Source organism: Puma concolor, chromosome A3, assembly GCF_028749965.1.
Source record: "Puma concolor isolate L17-30 chromosome A3, mPumCon1.1.hap2, whole genome shotgun sequence".
In the NCBI taxonomy this organism is placed as follows: domain Eukaryota; kingdom Metazoa; phylum Chordata; class Mammalia; order Carnivora; family Felidae; genus Puma; species Puma concolor.
Genome location: NC_141669.1, coordinates 22,578,366 through 22,603,995, shown reverse-complemented (window position 1 = coordinate 22,603,995; position 25,630 = coordinate 22,578,366). Strand labels below are relative to the sequence as shown.

General features: G+C 41.8%; 2 protein-coding genes across 9 annotated transcripts in view; one reads left to right on the top strand and one right to left on the bottom strand.

The window, feature by feature from the left end:
* The window catches only part of BABAM2 (BRISC and BRCA1 A complex member 2), a 403,301-nt gene extending 392,598 nt beyond the window's left edge, over positions 1 to 10,703 (bottom strand). For 3 of the 4 annotated variants that reach the window (XM_086700263.1, XM_086700262.1, XM_086700260.1), the window contains exons 1-2: positions 6,801 to 6,928; positions 3,350 to 3,501 (exon numbers count right to left, since the gene is read on the bottom strand). In XM_086700263.1, coding sequence (XP_086556389.1) covers positions 3,350 to 3,477 — 128 coding nt within the window. In that variant the 5' untranslated portion in view covers positions 3,478 to 3,501; positions 6,801 to 6,928. Of the gene's footprint in view, positions 1 to 3,349; positions 3,502 to 6,800; positions 6,929 to 10,592 lie in introns of those variants that run through there. The other variant, XM_086700261.1, reaches the window with a different exon arrangement.
* RBKS (ribokinase) overlaps positions 6,893 to 25,630 on the top strand; it is a 98,846-nt gene continuing 80,108 nt past the window's right edge. For all 5 annotated transcript variants that reach the window (XM_086700259.1, XM_086700255.1, XM_025927357.2 and 2 more), the window contains exons 1-2: positions 6,893 to 7,386; positions 21,685 to 21,817. In XM_086700259.1, coding sequence (XP_086556385.1) covers positions 6,902 to 7,386; positions 21,685 to 21,817 — 618 coding nt within the window. In that variant the 5' untranslated portion in view covers positions 6,893 to 6,901. The remainder of the gene's footprint in view (positions 7,387 to 21,684; positions 21,818 to 25,630) is intronic.

The following is a 25,630-nucleotide window of genomic DNA, read 5'->3' as shown; positions in this document are numbered from 1 at the left end:
GCATCATTCCAGAACGCTGAACATTTAGATATCTTCAAGATTAGTAAATCACTAAAAATGACAAAATATGGCATCTTACAAATAGCACATGCTTGTGATCAAAGTAACAGAACAAAGAGCTAATAAACATCCAGAAGCCTCATGGAATAAGTCCCTAAAATAAAAATTTTCCCCCTCTACCTAGAAGAGTAAACCCAGTACTATAAAACACTTTACTATCATTTCAAAAATGTCCACCTATCTGTCAAGGAATGATGTTTTAAAGGATTACGTATAACAAAATTTAAGCAATAAACTACCAGACCAATAAAACATGTTTCCAAACCAGAAATCCAAACCACTATGATCCCCAAACCAGACAACTTCTCTAGGAAAACATCTTACTTATTCACTCATTCAACCTCTACTTGCTACACTATATGCGAAAGGTACTATGGCAGACCTTAAGGAGACCTAAAAAATTCAATAAGAACCCTGTCCTAAGATCGTGACAGTCTAGCAATGGAACTTAGAAACGTACATACATACATAGGTACACACTAGGTAGAAAGATTTAGGTGCCATAAGAGAAATAAAGATGAATTTCTATTTTTTTTTTTAAATCTTACTTTCAATAGTGTTTACCTATCTATTTCTCCTATGAGGCAGATCTAGAATATAGATACCCAGACCTCATCTCTTCAAGGGCAAGTAGCCATACATAGAAGACTAGTTCTTGTCACCTCTAGAAATCAAGTCTCCTCATTTTATAACTTTTGCATATGCTGTGTCCTACAGGGTATACCCTTTTGAGTTCACAGAAATCACAAATGTGTACCCCATTTCTTGTACCCATGAGTGCTGCTGATCTAAAAGAAAGGGAAATGCCATAAAGTGACACACTAAAAAAAAAAAAAAAAATTAAAAAAAAAATTAAAAAGCCATTCTCTTCCCAAACCCTGCCACTGTTCTGCTATGGAAACTTAAGGAATGCATACTTAGTCTGATGTCAGTATTGAAGAAAGAATTGTTAACGAGATTCCAAAGAGTTTTCATGAATCTTTCAGACAAGTACTACATAAAAGGCATCACTAATGCTCTAGATTACTAAGGCTTTCCACATCATTTTACACATAGCAACTTTGTTAATGTAGGGAGAGGTATTTGCATTCCTTGTTTAAATCTAAAGAAAGTACATTCCTTAAGTACTAAATGCCATTAATGTCATTTCAAATATTTTTCACAGAGCTAGTCCAGACCAGGCCAGGTCTAGTGGATTCATTTCAATGTATCATCATATCCACCATTTGCATTTAAACACTCAACTAAACATTCAGTAATTGGGAAGCACTGGAGAGGGAGTCTGCAGAAAAGAAGCAAAGTGACTTTCTGTTGATGAACCCAACTGTTCTCTCAGGATACTGACACAAGGAGTAAAAAATTCAGATCACATCACCTTACATAAGTCAGTCCCCAGTCCTCTATCAGGTCCTCACCACCTCTAAAATAATATTTGTGATCAAATGAAGAAGAAAGACCTATCTCCATGTCTTACCCATTCGGGACAGTAAACATCTCTGGTTCATGGGTCTGGCTTCTTTTGAGGACAGCTTTTCTAAGCTATAATTAACATACCACAAAAACCGCCCTTATAAGGTGCACAATTCAGTCATTTTTCACATATTTATAGAATTGTGTAACCATCACACTATCCAATTTTAGGACATTTTTGTCACTTCCAAAAGAAACCCCATACCCAATGATTAAATTGAAGAGAATACCAGATCTTTTAAAAAGCATCCTACTGTTCCAATAAAGTATCCAATTCAGTCTTCTTTATCTGACTACTGAAGAATGTAAGTATATACCCTTGTATCTAAGTCTTCGGCTTACTCAAAAGACAGCAAGACTTAAGAGAAGGTAAAAGGGCCAAAAAAGAAAAGCTTAAAGAGAATCAAGAATGCAACATTTCTAGTGAGAAAGTGCACAAAAACTGATGGGGGTATGTCAAAAAGACACAAAAGTCAACTTGACAAAGCTCCCAATGACAACGCTAGAACAACTGAGGAACAAAATAAATGAAGACAATCTTTGGCTATGACCCACAGAATAAAATAAACACCTAAAAATTCATACTGACATAATTAATAAGTGAATAAATATGTAAGTGAGGGAGATGGGATAGTGCTTCCTTACAGCAGAATTCAAATTAATAAATGTGGGGGGAGTAAAGAAAATAGAAAATCACTCTTAAACCAGCACCACAGTAATAACGTTTGCAGGCAAGAACCATCAGTAGACACAGAAATTAGTGGCAAAAGTATGATGAGGAAGTGAACATGTGCACAGTCTCAAGGCATCACTCCCCAAGATACTTACCAATGACAAAGGGAAGATCAAGTTAACTTTACAGTGGAGAAACTCTTGGCAGATACAACCTTACCTGAGCGGTCAATGTTAACATACCAGTAACAGCACATATGAACATCATGTACTTCCTGACCTAATGCACTGAAAATCGTACAATTCTGTAGTATTCCTGAGCGGGGGAGGAAGGGGATTACACAATCAAGGGATAACAGCAGACAAACCCATACTGAGCAACATTTTATAAAACAACTAGCCAGTGCTATCTTCAAAGGTGTCAAAATCATGAAGGACAAAGACAGTCACAGGTTAAAAAGAAGAAGTGACAACTAAATTGTTTGTATCCTGGATTGGATCCTGGACCAAAAAAAAGGACGTGCACAGGTGGGAAAACTGGAAAAATCCAAACAAGGATTGTAGAACAACTAACAGCATTATAGCACCACTAATTTTCTGTGATTATTTTGTAAATTCTCTATAAATCTAAATTTATTTCTAAATAACAAGTTGGGGCTTTTTAATGCAACATTTCCAGGTGTGAGAGTCAACTGTTCTAAGCCCACTGTGAAAAATGACTCATGCCAGCTAGCTATTATAATTTTCCTATTAGGAGAGATTATCAAATGATGTCATATTCAGAATCCCAAAACCCAACTCTTACAGTACCTTCTGGATTGCAGCAGACATAACAAGAAAACAAGTCAATGCATGAAAAACCACATGGCACACTGTTAACAAAGAGACATGCCCCAGAACAAAGAAACAAACAAAAAAACCAGACATGAACGTTCTGATCATAAAGTAATGGTCCGCAACACAAATAAAACAACTTGAAACATAAAATGTCAAGAACTGGACAAAACCAACTGCATCAACATGCGATAAGGCCATGACTTGATGAATTGATGGTGTTCAATTTTTATGAATCTGGTGGTAAAAGTTTATTATTAGGTAAAGGCTGGACTGGTTCTGATACATTAGTTGAATCAGTTCTGGTACATACCCAGATTTCAAGTCAGTTATCCTCAAACAGTTTGTAGCATCCAGTCCCACTTTTCCATTGCGGACCACACTAGATATGAATGGAGAGAGCATTGGAGAAATTCGGTTCAAGGCCACTTCTGGGGACATTTTAACTTGATTTGCAAATCACCACTGAAAGCAGAAGGAAAGAACAGCGGTCAGGGTATCCAAAGGAACTAGATATAACAAGTTTCCCAAAAACTGGCACAGTACACACAGTATTCAGTCTCTTGAATGAATACTTCATTTCCTGTCATACAGCAGCCTCTTTTAATGACCCTCCAGAAGAAACCAACCCCCTGTTGCTCCCTTCCCCAGCGCAGAGACTACATCAATGCTTTTCAGGAACAGAAGCAAGCCTTCAAATCCAATTCCCTCCTCCTTTCCAAAGCTGATTTCTACACTGCCACATACTCCTTAAAGCTATCTTACAATCAGCCGCTTCTCACTTCAGTTGAGGCCTTAAGAAGCCTTCACTGACAATCCTCTCCCCTGACACACAAAAGGTACACACCATTAAGTTAGGAATTGCTCCCTCTGTGTCCCCATGAGAAGAAGGGCTTGATAAAACTGTATAAAATTGGTGACTAAGCATAACCTACTTGTTACTTACTAGAAATTATTTACTTCTGATCCACTGTCCTCCACAGTGTTCTAACCACCTGCTTTGTGATCTCCCCCCTGCAGGGACCGTCTTGAATCCCCAGTGTTTAACAAAAGTACCTGGCATGCGCTAAGCACCAATAGAAATCTTTTAATAAGTAAATGAGTGAAGAGATAAAAACTAGAGAAATATTAAGGCATGGAAAGAAGAGAATATGCCCTCAAAAAAATTGGTAGAGGATAATGTATCTGAGGAACATATGCAGCAAAAAGCTACTTAACAATTAAATCACGAAAATATCCACTTATCCAGATATTAAGCAACACAAACTCACATGGATCTAAAAGACTTTGACTTTCAGGCACTAAGAAGTACTTACACCTGAAAATGCAAAAGTAAAACCAATAAATCATATCTAAATTATTTGGAAACCCAGGGGGCAAGGGAAAGGGAATGCATGAATTCCTCTAAATAGATTTCTAAATGAGAACCTCTACTTTCAGAGGTGAATAAGTCCATTTAAATAATCACTTTCTTCCTCTATCTGAAAGGATGATCCCACATCAAAGGCAAATTAATTTCCTGCAAGTTACAACTACAAGGAAATGATGTTCTGGTTCTAGTTTTCATCTGCTTTACCATATGAGGACTTACAGGTCTCTGACAAAATAAATGTTGAAAACCAGTACCTGTCTTAATCACTTCAGATGGTAATAAAGGGAAGGACTGCAGTGATCTTTCAAAAAATAGTAACATGGTGACCTTAATTTAGCGATGACACCCAGAAGTACCTTTGAGACAGTAAAGGCTTTATACTTCTGTACTCAAATCATCCTTTCTGCAAATATAAAACAAGCTCCCCTACCAGCCACTTATGGGTGGGAGATGACCTCCCTCCACCATTTCAATGTCCCCACAAAGTAGGAATAAACATCTAACGCACTCTATTTTCAACCATAAAAATCATGTTGTACATTTTTATAACACTACTACTTGTAAGGAGCTTCCAAATACATTATTACAGTTGATCTTCACAATCCTGGGCAGGAAGGCAGGTATTAGAATCCCCACTCTGCAGGTGACAGGAATAACCTCTGTGATTTGTCCTTGAACAGTCTACTAACCCATATTATCATCTTGACACTTAATTTTTTTCCTATTTTGCAACATTTCCACTGTTACTTCTACCCACTGATGTCACAGTTCTTGAAAGGATGCTTATCTAGATCATATGCAAAGCAAAGAAATACTCATCTGGAAAAAAAGCAAAAGGATCTCACCTACATTACAAAATTATTCTTCCATGCTTTTCCCCATAATACCTATCATTATTTTACCTCTCATTTCTATGAAAAATGGAAACAATCAGCACATGCTGAAAACTCTGCTGAGCATCAGGCACTATATTACCCACGACTATGTAATCTCATTTACCGCCCCACAACAACCCTGTTCCCTGATTATTATTGGAAAACTAAGGCTCAGCAAGACTAAGTAACTTGTTCAAAGTTACAAACCTAGCAAGCATAAAGATCAGAATTCAAATCCAGATCTCCCTCAAAGTCACTATACCCAATCTCCCCTCAAATAACAATGTACAATTGCAATCACCAAGAGAAAAGCATCAGAGCTATTTAAGTATACACCTTAAAAAATCTGAACAGACAAAAAAGTCACGAATTTGAACTAATGGTTGCTTGACAACTAGAAACAGGTTTGACTACAGGCTGGTCAGCTGTGGAAGATGGCCTGAGTCATCTACTAGTCAAATCCTACAGGGAACAAACCTACACCAGAAGCCAAACTATACTTAAGGTGACAACAGTGCATCCCAATTCAGCAACTGTCATGACCTCAGACTAATACCTGAAGGAATGAATTTGTTTCAGAACAGTTACAATGCCACTTTTTTTTTTTTTGACAGTGCAAGATTTCCTGCAGCATTAAAATGTTTCAACCGTAGGTGTAGTGACTTCTCTAAGAAGGGAAATAAACACTCCAAAACCAGACGTCACCAAAGAGCCAAAGATGATGGTTCTTTGGTGTGATCCTTTTGAGCCAGGAGCATGGATGGGGAATAATCCCCAATATGAGCTTTTTCACATCATAGTCTCATAATAGATCCCAGGTAGGCAAAAAATTTACAGTGGCCAGCCTCCTCTGAACGCTAGTTGTGCAATGTGTATTTCCTGATGTTGACAGGAGGAAAATGCAGCAATACAATTTTTACAGGGCCTGCTGCCCAAAATAGGGTCACACAAGGTCCTCCGATGGGCAGGCTGTAGACTACAAAGACGTCTAAAGCACCGTCCAGTATCTCGCAATTAAGATGGGATGACAAACACGGAAACATGTGCCCTGCTGACGTCATGGAACGGAAAGGGGTGGCGTCCTGCTGCGTCACCTCAACGTCATACAGCGCACGAGGGAAGTTAAGTGGGGAAGCAATTTGTCCAGGGGCAACATTCAAGAAAAACAAGTCGGCTCAGACCCAAAGAAGGACCACCCCATTCTAGGGGCCATCTAAAAAGGGATACTCTCCCTCTCCCAAACTGTATGATCCCCTCACCAGGCCGGCAGGAGGAAGGAGTCTGAGTTTAATGAGGGACCAAGGGGCGGGCTAAATATGCAAAAAGAGCAGCCTCTGGCCTTGGGGGCGCGTTCTTGCGGGGACCAGCGTGATAGGGATGAGCAGGGCATCTTTTAGAACGGGGGGCCTTCTCTACAGGAAGAGGCCGCGAGCCCCGGGCATGCTTAAACCACGGTCCTCAGCGCCACCTGTGCGACTCGGGATCCAACCTCCCCGCACCAGCCCCAGTCCAGGTACCTGGAACTTAGTCCGATCGGTAACCGGCGACTACGTGGGGTACAGGTTACCCGAGCGCGCCCCCGACTGACGCACCGACCTGCGCGCGCACCGCGGGCCGGATGCGTGCGCGCCCCCGGACGTCCCGCCCCGCCCCCTCTGCCGCCCGCGAGCCGGGAGGCGTGCGCGCCCCCGGACGCACCGAGCCGGGCACTCGGAAAGGCGTCCCCGCGGTGCCTGAAAGGTCTTTACTCCGCGCGGGCCTCGTGGGTGGCGAGTGGCGTGGAGTCTGGAACTATCAGAAGCGCCCTGTTACGAGAGGCGGTGCAGGGAGACCATCCCGGAAAGAACGGAGGGCAGATGGGGGGCTGGGGTTATTTCGGGCAGTCAGGTGGGCGACCCGCAGGGGCGTCTGGAAGGCCCGCGTCGTTAGGGAGCGTAGGAGCGGCGTTTCTGGTTACGGGGTCGGACAAAGGGCAAAGGTCAGCCTCCTGGTTGGAGAGCACCTCCTTTTTGCCATGGCGGCGTCTGGGGAACCCGGCCGGCAGTGGCAGGAGGAGGTGGCGGCGGTGGTAGTGGTGGGCTCCTGCATGACCGACCTGGTCAGGTTAGTCCGGCTCAGGACACCGAGTCTGAGGTCGCGGGAGGGGGCGGACCGTGCGTGGCACAGGGGCTTTGGCGATCGTGTTCGCTTTTGGAGTGAGCTACAGGTTTCCCCAGCCCGCAGCCTGCCTTCCTGACGCTGAAGAGGCAGAATTTGAGTTTGTAAAGGTAACTCTTAGGTCGGGGAACATAGAGGCCAGGACGTAATGAAATCTCTTACTGTTACTTTAGAGCTGCTCCTGTTTTCTTGACCAGGCTGCTGAACCTGTCCCCTGCCTAGTCTAAGTAATGGTTAAGTCATTTTATCTCTCAGATCGTGCCTATCTCGCAGGGTTTTTGTAAGGACTAGGTGAAGGAAAGTCTTTTCTGTACAGTGACATTAACCAGGTTGGATATTATTCGCCTGAACTTGAATGAGTGGAGCAGAGAGGTCAAAAGTCCATCAGTCACCTTTCACCGTATTGATCGTTGGCATTCCTGCAGTTCATATTGACACCTTGCCTTTTAGTATTATTTGTGTCAGTATATAGGTTACCTTACGATAGCCCAAATGGGAACCAAAAACCTACAAACACAGTGTTTACAACCATTTAAAAAAACAATGATCAGATCATGAAAATATGCTGAATGAAAATAGGATGGAGAGAGCCTTCTAATTTTTCATTATTTGAAATGAAAATGGCGGAGTACCTGGTTAATTTATTGCTTAGAGCACGCTACTCTTGATCTTGGGGTTGTGGGTTCAAGTTCACCTTGGGCGTAGAACCTACTCAAAGAAAGGAAGGAAGGAAGGAAGAGAGAAAAAAAATCCAACCTCTGATTATTAAAAACACTACATGTTCATTGTTTTTAAAAAAGCAGATAGCCCAAGAATATCCTCCAATTCAGATTGCTCCCATTTAACATTTTTGTGAATAGCTTTTCAGGTATGATATTTTTTACATTATAAAGATCAAAAACGGTCACGCATACAACAGTAAGACCTCATCTGTCCTGCAACCTTCCTTTTCCAGACAATAGCAGAGAGCCTGAAAATTAACAGAAAGGCCTTGGGACAATCAAAAGAAGTCACCAAATCTCTGCACAACCTGTGTTTTGCTTAGAAAATAGTTCTAGGGTCTTTACATAACCAATTTAGTCTTACACTGCTTAAAATGTTTATAAACTAGGTCATCAAATTTCCAGACCAAGAGTAGAAAGGGGGAGAGACTGCTAGGGGCAGATGTAGTGATTGCCAAAACCCATACTTTTATTTTATGTTGTTGTTTGTTTATTTTGAGAGAGAGAGAGTACAGGAAGGGCAGAGAGAGAGGGGGAGAGAATCCCAAGCAGGCTCTGCACCATCAGTGCAGAGCCTGATGTGGGGCTTGAGCTCACGAATGGTGAGATCATGACCAGCCAAAACCAAGAGTCAGATGCTTAACCGAATCAGCCACCTGGGGGCCCCCCAAAGCCAATACTTTTATAGGTGCAGTAGCAGAAGAGTAAGAAAGCTAAACAATTTTCCCATGCACTCGACCTGAATAAATGTCAGGGTTAAAATTCAGAGCCACTTTCTTCTTGAACTAAGAGTTTTCTGTGAAGCTTGACCATCAGATATTAAAGATAATTATACTTTATAAAATGGGGGCTCTTCATACTTTGGAGAGGGGGGAGTGTCAAAGGCACCTGTCATCTCATGTTAGCCTCCGTCAGGATTTTAAAATCTTTTTTAAGTGCTAGAAGAATTTAGAGATTATTTATCCCCGCGCTTCAGTTCATAAAAGAGTAAAGTGAGGTCCAGAGAAGAAACTCTTATGTGGTGTATAACTTTTCTAATTTCTCTCATCATTTTCTTTCCTTTATAAAACAACCAGGTTTCTACCCTTCCCATGAATCACTAGTAAAAATTTTATTCCCTTAGAGACTATTCTCATGACTTTTCTGCAAACTTTTTATGGTTTCTGATTACTCCTGCCTCTGAAGATCTTTACAAAATACCTGAGTATAGAATTTTCATTTAAACCCTGCATCTGTGATAACTTGGCTCCAACTTTGCTAGTTATGGTACTTATCATGATTGTGTTAGTTCCTATGGCTGCTGCAACAAATTAACAAACTTAGTGGCTTAAATAATACAAATGTAATACAGTTCTCCAAGTCAGAAGTCTGACACAGATCTCACTGAGCTAAAATCCAGGTGTCTGTAGGGCTGCGTTCCTGGAGGCCCTAAGGGAAATCTGTTTTCTTGCGTTTTCCAGCTTCTAGAGGCTGCCCACATTCCTTGGCTCATGGCCCCTTCCAACATCTTCAAAGCAAGCAATGGTCAGTCAAGTCTTTCTCACATGGCATCACTCTGAGGCTTACTTTCTGCCTTCCTCTTCTACATTGTAAGAACCCTTGTGATTATAGTGAGCCCAAATGGATAATTCTGGATAATGTCCTTATTTTAAGTTAGCTTATCAGGAACCTTAATTTCCCTTGCCACATAACATTCACAAGTTTCAGGGTTTAGGATGTGAATGCCTTTGGGGTAAGGTGGGAGGGGAACCGGGGGGGGGGGGGGGACATTATTCTGTCTACCACATTGATTAAGCTTAAAGTCAAAAAATCTTATAATAGAGCTTGGGGAATCATTGAAGCCCATCAGTCCATCCTCCACATTTAACAGGTGAGGTAACTAAGCTTCGAGGACTCACCCCAACTCACATAGCCAGTTAGTGGCACAGTGAAAGCTGGAACCCATGTTTCCCAAGCTTTATCCTTCCATTATATCATTCTGCCTGTAATTCTGGCTGATATTGATAGCCCTTTCCATCTGCAGTTCACTCGAAGGCTTGTAGTCTCTGCATTCATTGTTTACTTTGTAAGCGGGTGAAGAACAACCAAGGATTTTTAATTTTCGGGCCTAAAGATAGTATCTTCATGACAGTTCCTTACTTGATGTCTTAGTTTAACTGGAGCCAACCCAGACACCTGTGCGTATACCGTAGAATCACTTCGGAAATAAGACTCCTTCAGTAACTAATCCCTCTTGGACGGCATCCAAGTCCAACTCACTTTGTATATTACATTACTGTGTGCCAGACACTGCTAATTCAATCAATGAGCCACTTTTTTTTTCATGTCTAATTTCAGTTTGCTATGAATAGTAAGTTCTGTGTACTAATAATTTTAAAATATCATTAGCTCATCCAACATGGTAAACAATGAACATTATTTAATACCCACCTATGTGTATCATTATTCTCTTCTTGAACAGTCATCTCTGAAGTTCCACAATGCAAAGTTAAGAGATATCAAGCTTGTCCTTGTGGAAAATTAAGTCAGAGTTTCTCCAAAGACAGATTTCCATGAAAACCCAGTAACGAATGAATGATTTTAGTCATTAAGCTTAGAGATCTTCGTTAATCATGCTTTCTCACTAATAACCTTTATTTCTTATTACATGAATCACCCATTTTTAAATTGTGCATTCAACAAATACTTCCTGACTTTATACTAAGTCAGGTATTTCCCTAAGTGCAGAGGATGCAGGGATGAAAAACACAGCCAAAAACCCCTGCCTTGTGGAGCTTACATTCTTTTTTTTAAGTAGGCCCCACAGTCCATCAGTCCATCAGCCAATGTGGGGCTTGAACTCACAACCCCGAAATTAAGAGTTACATGTTCTACTGACTAACCCAGCCATGTGCCCCTCATGGAGCTTACATTCCAATGAAAAAGACAGTATCAATAGAAATAAGTAAAATGCATAGTATGTTAGGTAAATGCTAAGGAGGAAAATAAAGCATGAAAGGGAGATGGAAGTAGTAATTATTCTAGACCATTGCCCACAGAAAGCCTCACTGAGGAGGTGGTTTTGAGTCAAAACCTAGAGGAAAGGAAGCAAGCCATACAGATACTCAGGGGAAGAGCATATGCAAAGGTCCTGAGGTGGGAGCATGCCTCTTATGATCAGTGACCAACAACGAGTCCAGTGTGGCTGAAGAAGGAAAAACAGGAGGGGAGAGGGCAATTAATGATTAAAGGATGTTGGGTCATACCCTGAATAAGATGAAAAGCCACTGGAGGATGAGCAGAGAGATGACCTAATATGATTTGCATTTTAATATCATCACTATGGAGACTGTGTGAGAATAAACCAAAGGAAGGCAAGGGCAGAAAAGAGGAGACCAGTTCAGAGTCAGAAGAATCCTGGTGAGAAATGATGGTAGCTTGAAAGCAGTGCCAATGGGAAGAAATGAGCATCTTTTGATTCTATTTTGAAGGCAGAGCTGACAGGATTTGCTGAGGACTAGAGATAGGTCAAGGATTATTCCCAGGTTCTGTGGCCTTTGCAAGTAGAAAGGGAAGCTGACCTTTGCCGAGATACAGAAGATTGTGAGCAGAGCCAACTGGGTACGGAGAGGGCAGTATCTGGAGCTCAGGGTGGACGTGTGAGATTCGAGGTGCCTGTTAGACATCCAACTGAGACTGTCAAGACAGATACAGGAGTTTGGAGTTCAGAGGATAGGTCCAGCTGGAAATACAAATTTGAGAGTCATCAGTGTATTGATGATATTTGAGGCCGTGAGGCAGGATGAGATCACTGAGGGTCTGAGCTCCGAGGGCACTCAAACATGTAGAGCATACATTTTTTTACATAATTTATCTCCTGTCTCCCAGTCTCTCCGTACCCCTAAAACTTGCTTTGAGACAAGTTGAATACAAACCCATGTTTACATTTCCATGGCAATAGACTATGATGTCAACTAAAACCCTATGTTATCCTTTTACATGCTCCAATTAAAGGCGATGGCTTGAGAGATAAGGCTCATGTTCAACCAAGCATCTAAATTTAATCCTTGGCAAGTCAGGAAATGATTGCTTAATTCTCAAAAGATTTTAATTGGATGGCAGAATAAGTGAATTTAGAAGCTTTTTGATCCAAAGTGGATGAAACGTTGGACATGTATTACTTAGGGAAAAAAAAAAAAGCCAAAAATGTATGCCATACCTAGAAAAGGTTACACGTGTTTAACGTATTACAGTAACCTCTAACCTGCATTCCCCCAGAAGCCTCTTGACTGTCATGTTTAGAACAGAAAACTCTCCTGTGCATCACATTTTCAGTAAAGTAAAAGCCTGAGGAATACCCTGCATGTCCAATGTTAAAGCAATAGAATATCCTTTATTATTCCTTCTGCTCCTTAAATTGGTCTTGAAAGTTGCTTATTAGTTACCAACTTTAAAGTTAGTATTTTGGTAAATGTTTCTGTCAACCAAATTCCCTAACATCAAAATAAATCTTTCATCGGAAATTTGCTAATTCTGGTCCCTTCGAGGAAAACATGCATTAAAAAGTAAATTACATATGACAAAGCAAGCCCACCTCCCATGTGGTATTACCAAGAAGTCCCTTTAGTCATCCGTTCCTTTGTCAGCTCTTCATGCCCTAGTGTCTGTATTCTAGGGAAAGGAAGGTCGGGCAGGCTTCATGACGAATGTTGCTCCGGAAGTTTGGTCACTTGTGTACAGCATTCAAAGACTGAGACTGTGCTAAGTGCTAAGGATACTGCAATTAGTAAAACATGGTCATTGCTCCTGAAGGCAGACACAAAGATCGATCACTGTAGTGTGATGTGGTTAAGTGCCCGCAGCTTCTACAGGAGCAGAGGGAAAAGCGCCTGGATGGGATGCCTCCTGAGCCAAGTTTTAGAAAATACGCAGGAGCGCCTGGGTGGCTCAGTCAGTTAAGCGTCCAGCTTTTGATTGCAGCTCAGATCATAATCTCACGATTTGTGAGACGGAACCGTCATCGGGCTCTGCGCTGACAGCCCAGAGCCTGGTTGGGAGTCACTCTCTCCTCTGCCCTTCCCCCACTCGTGCACAGACACATGTGTTTTCTCTCTGAAAATAAACTTTAAAAAAAAAGAAAAGAAGCAGGTTCTAACCCAGCAAAAAAGAGGAAAGGATTAAGTACATTCTGGCCAGCTGGGATAACACACAGAAGTCAAGTCACAGATGTGGGTATATGTGGGTGTGCTGAGGACAGCGGCTACTGGGCTATGAAGAGTCACATGTAAGATGTTGATGTAGGGGCGCCTGGGTGGCTCAGTTGGCTAAGTGTCTGACTTCGGCTCAGGCCATCTCATGGTTCATGAGTTCAAGCCCCACATTGGGCTGTCTGATGTCAGCACAGAGCCTGCTTGGGATTCTCCCCTTCTCTCTCTGCCCCTTCCCCACTGTCTCTCTCTCACGCGCAGAATAAATAAACTTAAAAAAAAAAAAAAAAAGATGAAAGGACTCATCAGCCATGCTAAAGTGCTAGGGTTTTTATCTGTAGGCCCTGGGAACTAGCAAAGGGCCCAAAGGACAGGAACAACATGGTCAGATTTGTCTTCCTATAGCTCACTTGCTGCCAAAGGGGAGGATAATGCCTATTCTAACCTAGCTCACAAATGTATTGTCAAGTTCGAGCATAATCCATTCTTGATTATTCACGATGATGGGAATGTGGGAGAAGCATGAGCACCAAAACCCAAAAATAGTAGATAAGTTAAAATTTTTAATAATTGATTCCAGAATACATTTTTTTTTTTTTGTGCGCTGATTTATCTTTCTAATTATATTTCACTTAGGATAAAATTAATTCCATTTGTATTCCTTTAACCTACACCAGCAGATGGCAGGAAGAAGTAGCCTGGATAATTACAATGTGGTGACAGAAGTCATTTTGAAATTTAAAGTTTACTATAACTAATTGGCAAAATAGAAAACAAAATACCGGTTGTGTAGTTATTTATCACTATTCATACTTTGCTTGTCTTCTTCAGTGAAGTAAAATGTTTTCCATCAGGAACTCTGATAAACGCTTTAGCTTCGCCAGTTCCTTTTCTGCTCTGTTGTTCCGCATCCTGCTTTTCCTACATACCTTACGCCGTCCTATAGTTGTCCCGTCCCCACTAATCCCCCGTCCACACACATAGTTCTCCTGCCCTCTCCTCTCACAGGTTCTAGCTCCAGGATTACGTCTTTCTGTACCTCTCTAGCCAAGCTTCTATTCTCTCTCCAGAACTTTGCTCACCCGGGAGTAAGGAGGTCTGTGTGTAATTGTCCAAAAAGACTACTTGACATCAGATGGCATTTTAATTTTTAAATGATGTTTTTATGGGGCGCCTGGGTGGCGCAGTCAGTTAAGCGTCCGACTTCAGCCAGGTCGCGATCTCGCGGTCCGTGAGTTCGAGCCCCGCGTCGGGCTCTGGGCTGACGGCTCAGAGCCTGGAGCCTGTTTCCGATTCTGTGTCTCCCTCTCTCTCTGCCCCCTCCCCCGTTCATGCTCTGTCTCTCTCTGTCCCAAAAATAAATTAAAAAAAAAAAAAAGAAAGAAAAAAAATGAAAATAAGCTGTGATAAGTTAAAAGATGCTCATTGTCACTTTTAAAAACAGAAAAACGGGGGGGGGGGTGCTCCTGGCTGGCCCAAGTGGTAGAGAGCATGCAACTCCTAAGCATCTCAGAGTTGTAAGTTTGAGCCCCACGTTGGGTGTAAAGATTACTTTAAAATCTTTTAAAAAATAGACAAAAGAGAGTTAACACATCGGTAGTGAGTATGAAGTAGAATACAGTTAATCCAAAACAAGATAGGGAAAGAGGAAAGAAATTAATGAGTATTATAATGTCAGATAGTGATACTGATCTGAAGAAAATCATTGGAAATCAATGCTCCATAAATGTTCTCACGTCTCTGCGTGATCGGGACTTTCTGAGCAAAGCTCTCTAGCGCCAGGATTAAAGAATGTTTGAATGGCAAACAAACCTTGCAAGTCCGAGACCTCTGGAGAGATTTAGGGACTTCTCCCTTGGACACATTTATTTACATTCTGGGGACTGTAAATCTAGAGACCTCCCTGCTCCCCCTGCGAGGATCCATTTACATTACAATGCAAAGGTCACTAGGTCGTGTTTTCTCCCTCTCCCCCTCCCCCACCCCAGGGGGGAGGAGGGACAGCAGCTGTATGGGCTCCTATATAGACTCCCAATAATTCATCATTTGGAAGTTCCTCTCGTGTCACCCTGGGGGAGATTGGGACACGGAGAACTAATGTAATTGTGAGTAATTAAAAAGCTGGGTCTCTGATCCAGGAACATAGTATTCTTTGTCAGAATGAATATGTACTTAACAAAAATTGGGAATGGGGACATCTCCTGTAAGGTGGTGTGGGAAGACCTCTCTGAGGAGGAAACATCTGAGCAGAGATGGGAAGGAAGGAAGCCACACAAGACCAGAACACAGGAGACCATACTCTCTTCATTGGTTCCCCTAGTACCTGGCACACTTTGTCATACGTCAGCAAAATTTAAATAAATAAGGTTCAAGAATATGACATTCTGGAAGGCTGGCCACTTGTGGCCAATATTCTTCATATGTATCCTATACGTTCAAGAATAGTTACATCTTCAGGCAAAACTACTTTTTAGCCACAGACTGGTTTACCAGGAAAAGATAGGATTAGTAGCCAAAATCAGTTTAAAAAAAAAAAAAAAACCGTTTCAAGCATAATTCAGCTTTCATTCCCTTAAATAAGCCCTTTGTCTGCAAATTTAGGGTTGGGAACCACATAATGAAGTTTTAGTTGGGAGGCTAAGTTCTTTTTACAGAGCTGGAAAGAGATATCACTAAGTTGGTTTGGAAATGACTCTCATTTCTGTAAATGTGACCCACACAAATGCTGAGAAGAACAGATACGGTTGAAGAATACAGGCAGTAGGAATAAATAATGAATTTTAATTGGGCAATAATAGTACAATTATTTAATTGGGCAACAATAGTACAATAGGCATCCAGTGTGTCAGAAGCTTGCAGCCAAAAGACGAAAGGATGGAACGGAAAAAGCCAAAAAGCGACATATTCCTTGACTTTTGGCTGGAGCCCGGCTAGGGTGACCTCTTTGGTCAAAAGACTTCTCATCCCTGTTTCACTAAGTCATTCCTTCCCTTGGTATGAATCATCTCTGAGAATCTAACAAACACATCATTGTCAAGAAGCTAAAAGCAATTGATTAGTTGTTCTGATAACACCTGTCACTGAAATAACTCAGAGCACAAAACCCAGGCATTTAAGGAGTTGACAAGTATTATTAAACCTGTTTTGCAAGAGAAGAAGCTGGTTCAAAGAGGGAAAAGCTGTCAAAGGTAATACATCAGTAAGCGGCTCAGGCCTGCTGCCTTGCACAACGAGGCTCTAACCTCATGGCCTCTCAAGGCCCAGAAGACTGAGGGGCCATCTCTGAACAGTTAGCAGTGTTTTCTCCTGTGCAACTTTAAAATGTGACATTTTTTTTTTTTCCAAACGTTTATTTATTTTTGGGACAGAGAGAGACAGAGCATGAACGGGGGAGGGGCAGAGAGAGAGGGAGACACAGGATCGGAAACAGGCTCCAGGCTCCGAGCCATCAGCCCAGAGCCCGACGCGGGGCTCGAACTCACGGACCGCGAGATCGTGACCTGGCTGAAGTCGGACGCTTAGCCGACTGCGCCACCCAGGCGCCCCAAAATGTGACATTTTTAAAGCTACTAATTTGTTTTAAATTCAAATATATTTCTTATGACTGGTTTTCTCTGTTTGGGTTTTCTCCCCCATTCAGAAATACACCGTTCTTAATTTTTAAATGGTAGCAATGGTGTACTAACTACCAGTACTGCTCCCTCTTTAGTTTCCTTTGAGCAATTTAATTTGTCTTTGGCGCCCTGCTAAACCTTAGGTTTGAATTGGGGCGAATCATAGCAATGCTTTCATCGAGGGGATGGTGCCTTGTGTAGATCCTTTCTTGAACCAGACCTTAATTTCATGATATTTCATAAGAGAGAGGAAAGCCTAATCCAAGGTAAATGAGGATTTATAATTCAGAAATGCTTCTGCCTATCGGCAACTGTAACTAACTTTCTACTGCTTTCCACTCCAGTTCCTTTACCCTTAAAAAAATAAGCAGTAAACTGTCTTAGTCTGGGCACAAGACAAAGGCTTCAGTGCACATAAACTGTGCGGGTCTGTAATCCAGGGAGCAAGAAAAGCCTATACAAAGATACCTGATGTGTTCAAGCGGTCGCTCGATGCTGCGGGACAGCCTGGGGAACCATAACAAAGAAACAGAAACCCCTGGAATGGAAAGACTGGCATTGGGCAAGGCTCAGTTGGGCAGGTGGCACCCGCAAGAAGCCAGCGGGAGCCCAGGAAGAAGTGGTGGCAGGGATGCAGGGACGCCAGATGAATCTGAAGTAGTAATCAGTGGCCTCCCATAATGCACAGATATATTCTTGTTGCACATACCTCTCTGTTGAAGTATATAAAGTAAAACATGAACTTTTGCTCCCTCTCTCCACCCTTTTCATGGATGCTTGTCATTAACATTTCATTTTCTGCGCATTTACATATCCTGTAAGAACATGTGCATACATCTTTTTATTTTAAAAAATCGTGAGTTGGGGAGGTCCCCTCTACTTGCTAGATGCTGCCCTGATTCATGAATCGCTTAATAAAGCCAATTCGATCTTAAAAAAACAAACAAACATGAATCAGATCATACTAACCTCGTGCTCCGACAGGTTTTTGTTTGTTTGTTTTCACTCATGTATTACTTGCATCAGGGTTAGGTCTTACTACATTGTCAGGAAGTTGATTTTGTCCTGTAGAGGTATACTGGAAAATACCAGTAGAACATTTGTTGAGGGGTGCCGGGGTGGCTCCGTCGATTGAGCTTCCGACTTCAGCTCAGGTCATGATCTCGCGGTTCATGAGTTCGAGCCCCGTGTCGGGCTTGGTGCTGACAGCTCGGATTCTGTGTCTCCTTTTCTCTCTGCCCATCCCCCGCTTGTGCTCTGTCTCTCAAAAATAAATAAATCTAAAAAAGATTTTTTTTTTTTAAATAGAACATTTGTTGAATGAATGCATGAATGAAGGAATGATACTATGAGTTCTAGTTACAGTTCCTGCTTAGAGGACAGGAGTGGCTGCTAATATTGGGAATGCAGTGGGCGAGGTCTGGTAGAACATGAAATTGTCATTGCCAGACAATTGAACATCCCTGCCGGTCTCCTTCCCTTTCATCAACACCTCCACGTCCGCAGTTCAGAAGTAAGAATGGATGCTACACAGGGGAGACAGAAAAGAGATGTAGGGGAGGAAAAATAGTTTTCCCTCTACCCTTTTCAGTTCTTGGCTGAGACCCCAGGAATAAAAGATTAACAGGAGAAAAACAAGTTTACTGGCCTGCATCCCCCAGGTATACATGGGAAATACCCAGAGGAAAATGAGTAACTCCCCAAGGCGATTAGGAATTCAGGATTCTTAATAGGAAAGGGGGAGGAAGGAAGGAGGCTTCTTAGGGGGAGAGCAAATGGCTTAGGAAAGACGAACTAGCCCTCAGTAGAACAAATAGATAAGACAACATTTGTGACAACGTTTATCCGGGTGTGATGTTGACTTCTAGCCTCCTCTCCTGTGACAGGAGTCCATCCTTGCTGGTGGATGAAACTCCTGGGGAGGGGATTCATGGCCATTGAGTCCTTTCGGGGGACTGGTCTGTAGGCAGATAAGGGCAGTTCAGAGAAAGCCTCTCCCTCCATTTGCTACTTTTCACGTGCCTACCGCTCAACATAATCAATATACCGAAGTGGCGTATTTGGGCAGCATGTCTTGTCCCCCAGTCGTATTTTGGGGTGGCATTTCCTGCCACCCTTCAGAGACAAGGGAAAACTCTTTTAAAAATTCACTAAGTCAAATATTTTATCAGCCCCATGCTAAGTGGCGAGCCCTCCGGATAAAATGGAGAACATGACAGACTTGGTCCTTGTCCTCACACAGGGAAAGTCCACAGTTAAAGGAAGAAAGAAAGAAGAGTAGGGCATAGATGCAGAAAGAGAAGGGTAGGGTTCCAAAGGAGTGAGAAATTTCAGTGATGGCTAAATTAGTACAGTGCTTGTGTTAATATAAGTTGTTTAGAAAGGAGTTTAAATCCCAGCCATCTGCTCTCACGTCAAACACATACACACTGTACCCCCGATTTCACTCCTCCGTCCCATATATATACATCCCAATAATCATCTGCTGATATATTTTTCATGATTTCCCACAGTCAATAATAAAAAAATATACCTGATTCAAACCAGTGAATTGTGACCCAGCTCTAACTATGAATATAGTGGAAATCATAAGTTTCTTTACCGACAGTCTTACTAATTAAGTTATTTGCCTGTTTTTAGCCACATTGGATATTTTTTTTCTTTTTGAGGTTGTTATGGATGTTGTTTGTAGCAGCATCAATAAGCCAAGAATTCACATACTCAGTCGCACAGATTACTCATCATTGCCTGTTCATAACAGAATCCTAAAATGTTTAAGATTTCTGATGCAAATCAAAATCTCATCATCACTTGTCATTGCTAAATTAAATGACAGGATAATAACATTACATTAAAACCATTTTTCTCTTGATTGAGTACCTTTTTCAGAAGTGAACCCTGTAGATGGATTTTTTTCATCAGTACTATAAATGCATTTAGAATAGGAGATAAAAATAGAATTGAAAGGGGAGGAGTGGAATAGAATGTTTTCAAATTATTGATGAGTCTCTTTTGAATCTCAAATAACCATATTTGACACTGCACTGCTTGGGAATGGAGTCATTTAGCCCAGTTTATTGAGATTTTTTAGAACCACATAAAGGAGGTGCACAGGTTGAACTTGGTCGTTCTCGACACAGTCACGTGTTCTTGGCATTAGCCATCAGTCATTCCATTGCAAACAGGCTGTTAGTGACCTGTAGGAATTGGCATTGTTCTGTTACTCTATAATCAGGAATGAGAACTGGTTTGAGAAAGATCACAGCCTAGGTGGGAAATGAATATAAATTGCAAATCTGCCAGGACAGAGTAGGTTCTCAATTGATTTGCTGTCGTGAACTGCTCTCTTGGCCTTTCTTTCCCATCGAAAGCTAATTAACCTTTTTGGTCACACCTGCCATCCTCCCATCTGGTCCGTCTAGCCCACCTCTCTGTGGCCACCCGGTCCTCATGCCACTGGTGCCCATCTTCTTCACTTGCCCTTATACCAAGGGCTCTTTCCATTCTCAAGTCTTCTGTCCTTCAAAGATTTGTTTCTTCACATTTTCCACTTTGATGTTACGAAAATCATATCCTGGAGAAAACCTTTTACCCTGACTTTTTGTCTCCTTTAGTACTACCCTCATTAGGCAGTAACAGGTCAGTAAAAAAAATCCTTAGCTCTTGGAGAAGTCCCTAAAAATGCAGACGGAAACAAGATTGGCTAGGAGTTGACACTAGTTGAATCTGGGTGATGAGTGCATGGGGGTAGAGAAGTTAATATACTGTTTTCTCTAGTTTTGTATGTTTGAAATTTCCTATAGTAAAAATTTTAAACTAGGTTCTTTAGACTCCGTTTTTTGTTTGTTTTTTTTTAATAGATGCTATTTTTGAGTCAGTACATGAAATGGGCGGTAAACAGGAGGGACTGGGGCTAACACCTGATCCTGTCACTGAAATGCCCCACTCCCACCCCACCTGCAAGGAAACAAGTGTGATTCCTTAGTGCCTAGAATTGGAACTTCCTCCTTCTCCGTAGGTCCTGAACATGGGTACCAGAATCCTGCTACACTTCCTACCTCTTGTTAAAGTGACCAGATCAATCTGTACAGAAACACACATTAACTTGGTCTCATTTATCAAGTCCCATGGTGAATTAAGGTCTGTGCTGGGGGCACGGAGAAGCAGGAATCTGAAGTTACCTCCCTCCAAAAGCTCCCCATCATGGAAAACAAAGGCACCTACGAACACCCCTGATGCAGTACAGACACTAGGAACTGTCATCTGAAGTGGAGCTTCAGTAGCGTGGCTGTGGGGCTGTAGGGAAGTAAAGAATCCCATCAGCAGATGCGTTCTAGAAGGTGATGCCAACCACTGAGTGCTATCGCTTTTTTATGTTTGTTTATTTTTGAGAGGGAAAGACAGAGGGAGGGCAAGCCAGGGGAGGGGCAGGGAGAGAGGGAGACAGAGGATCCGAAGCGGGCTCTGCGCTGACAGCAGAGAACCCAGTGTGGGTCTTGAACTCATGAACCATGAGATCATGACGTGAGCTGAAGTCAGACACCGAACCGACTGAGCCACCCAGGCGCCCTGAATGTTACCTTAAAGGAAAAGATCATCTCTGCTTCTGATTGCTAAGACTAGAGCTCCTTCAGAGAACCTTCCTTCTCTCTTCTGAAGAACTTAAAGTGATTGCAGTTACCAATGTGCCTTTTTTTTCCTTCTCTTTTTAAATTATGATAGCCTTACTTCTCGTTTGCCCAAAACTGGTGAAACCATTCATGGACATAAGTTTTTTATTGGCTTTGGAGGGAAAGGTGCCAACCAGTGTGTCCAAGCTGCTAGGCTCGGAGCAAAGACATCCATGGTATGCAAGGTAAGTGTAGACTACAGTGGAGAGGCTCCTAGAGGCAAGAGTCTGTTTTTAAGATTTGAGTTGTTTTTATTTTTTAACCGTTTGAAAGTGAACAATTCAGTGCCATTTGGTACATTCCCAGTGTTGTTGGACAACCACTATTCTCTTTAGTTCCAGAACAATTCTATCATTCCAAAGTAAAGTTCCTTACCATTAAGCAGTTTCTCCCCATCCCCCCCCCCACCCCACTCCCACCCCCAGACCCTCACAACCACCATCTGTCTCTGTGGATTTATCTATTTGGATATTTCCTAGAAATGGAATCCTAGGATACGCAACATTTTGTGTCTGGCTTATTTCACCTAATGTAATATTTTCAAAGTCCATCTACCTTATAGCTTGTACTATTTTTTTTTCCTTTTGTGGCGGAATAATATCCCATTGTACATACCATTATCTGTCTATCCATTTGTCTGTGGATGGACACTTGAGCTGTTTCCACTTCTTGACTATTGTGAATATGCTGCTGGAAACATGCATTTACATGTACTTGCTTTTGAGTATCTGGTTTGTTCTTTTTTTTTTGGTAGTTCCTTGTTAAAGATTTAAATAGGAGAGGATAATCTTCCTTGTCCTTTAGATTGCTTTCTACCTCAGTGTGTCCTCTGGCAAGTAGCAGTCCTCAAATAACTTAATTATGCACGTCTTTCACTTGCTGGGCTTCCAAGTGAAGGATGAGAAGTGAGAGGAATTCGCCTGCCCCACTGAGTTTCTGTATGCCAGCTTCTGAACGACAGAAGTTAATCCTGCTTTTAGCAGTTTTCGCTGCAACACAGCTCTTGGAAAGTCGGTGTAATAACTTGTGATTCACTCGTATAGCTCTTAAGTTATTTCTTCTAATGCTAGCCCTTGGATCAGAAAGGAATCTGGGCTTTACTGAACTACCCATAACTAATTTTTAGGCATAATTCTTTTTGCAGGAATATAAGGAAATGATATGTAAAATATCCCCTATTTCTATCCATCTGTCTGAAATTATTTGAAAATAAGACAAAATTGGCTGCCAGAGGTTCAATGTTTGCATGTTTAGTGAAATTTTAAGGTGCTTGCATCACTGGTGTAACAAAAAAGATAATTTACTTTAGAAAAGCTAGCCTCGGTCTACACAGTAAAAGATAAGAGGAATCTGAGAAATTTAAAAGAATGAGCCCTCTCCTGTAGGCTGGGTCATTTTTACCAAAATGTCTCTGAAATGTCACTTCCCAGTGCACACAGCACTCTTCTCTCCATGGGAGTCTTTAAATGATGTACAAACGATAAGCAATTATCATTTCATCTGCTAATGAATTGCAGTTTTATTTCTAATTTATGATTAACACAATATAATTCTCATCTGGCTGTTTGGTCAAAAACATCACATGAAGCGCAGGATTCAAAGTAAGAAACCCTCGTTTGCTAAGGTTGAACTCTTGATAGATTTTAAGTGTCAATCATCCATGAATTATTGATGACCCATTACATGCTAGGAATTGTGCGGCGAGGAGAGGGAGCTGTAGGCCTGACCTCTCCTGTACTTGATTAGAAATGAAGGGTTTGGGGAGTCATCAGATGGTGCTGACTTAACGGGGGCTTGGGAACTGGAAAGAGGACAATATTTCCTGGCTGGGAAAACGTGGACAGAGAGTGGGTATGGGAAGCAAAGTACCAAAAATGGCTGCTCTGGGAAGAGAGGAGTTCCCTAGAGCGGAGCCGTAAAAGGAGAGATTAGAGAACCCCTCTTGGAAGCTTCATAAATGCTATTCATGTAGCCATGAAAGTCAAAATTGGATGTCCCCTGGGATCTCATCCAACTCGAAGATTGAGATTGGTGTTATTTTGGGTCTGTTGAATTTGAGGCAAAGAGAAACGCAAAATAGAAATATTTGAGTTGTGGAAGTGAACTTGGGAAGTGAATCATGCAACCATCAGGAGTGGATGTGAGAGGAATAGACAGCAGAGGGCTGTATTTGGGGAAATGTTACAGTTAGGAGTTTGATAAAGCAGTGGTGCTGTTTTATTCCAGTCCGTGTATGACAGTTTGTGTTAACACCTGTGCAGTTTGGAAAGTGCTTTGTATCTACTGTGCCCCTGATGCAGTCATCTGCTGTCCAGCCCCGTGCAAGGCTTCAGCATGGGTATCTGTACAGAGAGGATAAGAAAGCATGGCTTCAGCCAAAACCCATACGGGGTGCCTTTGCTTAGATAACCTGGAACCTTTAGACACATATTTCTTTAGCTTAATGTTCTTAGACTTCTTTATATATCTGTAGATGTCTATAGATATATGTAGATAGATAGGTGATGTATTTCATATAGGTATAGATATGGATATAGATATATATATAGATATAGACATTTTTTTAAGTAGATTTCATGCCCAGCGTGGAGCCCAACGTGGGGCTTGAACTCACAACTCTGAGATCAAGACCTGAGCTGAGACCAAGAGTCAGACACTTAACTGACTTTGCAGTATTCTTAGACCTGTTAAAGAGAAAAATATCTTAGGGGTGCCTGGGTGGCTCAGTTGGTTGGGCATCCAACTTCAACTCAGGTCATGATCTCACAGCTTGTGGGTTTGAGCCCTTCCTCAAGCTCTGTGCTGACAGCTCAGAGCCTGAAGCCTGCTTTGGTCCCTGTGTCTCCATCTCTCTCTCTGCCCCTCCCCTGCTCGTGCTCTTTCTCTTAAAAATAAACAAACATTAAAAAAAATTTTTTTTAAGAAAAATTGGTGCGCCTGGGTGGCTCAGTCGGTTAAGTGTCCAACTTCAGCTCAGGTCATAATCTCACAGTTCGTGAATTCGAGCCCCACATCAGGCTCTGTGCTGACAGCTCAGAGCCTGGAGCCTGCTTCAGATTCTGTGCCTCCCTGTCTCTGTGCCCCTTCCCCGCTCACGCTATGTCTGTCTGTCTGTCTGTCTCTCTCTCTCTCTCTCAAAAATAAACATTAAAAAAAATTTTTTTAAGAAAAATATCTTTTATAGAAGGTATCATTATCCATTAATCTTGATATTTTTTTCCATTGAAGTATTTTCTTATTAAGTAAATTAGCCAACCTGCTGTATAGCAGTTTTTTAAAGATGACGACTTTCAAGTGGAAACCAAAATCATGACATTACTCCAGATAAAAATGAACAGATGGAGCAAAAGAAAAACAGGTAGAAAATTTCCTACAGTTTTCTTAGCGACATTAACTTACCTACTACTACCCTGCAACAAACTAAAATTCAAGCTCTGGTGAAGTAAGACTGATGGCACATGCAAAACATCTTCTTTTGAGCTCAGGGGAATTATTTGCCAAGATACTGTGATGAGGACTATTAAGCAAGAGTCCATCGATATGTATCCAGGGCAACGTGTAATAATGAAACACTTCAAGTTGTTAAGAGTTGTACAGTCAGTACTCAACTGAGTCGTGGGCCCAAGGCCACAGTCAAAGGATAACTGGAAATGATATTTTCAGATTAAAAATCTAGGCAGATATCATAGAAAACGAAAGTCTTCTTGGCAGGGCAAAGAGTCTGTTAGAATACCTTTCATAATACCTGATTTTTGTGTTTCCTCTTCCACCATTCCATTGAAGATAAATGTTGGAGGAGGAAGTTGTTTCTAGATATCCAAAACTGGCTGCTAGGGAGGACCTTGGGAGAATAAAGAGTTCAAGTTGTGGTTGCCTGGAATGAGCCCAAAGACCCTGCTTCTTGTGCGGTGGAAAGGAACCCTGAGCAGGCAAGGACCCAAATAACCCCGATCTCAAATCAGCCAACTGGGAGGACCCTCAAGGACCCTGGTCTTGCT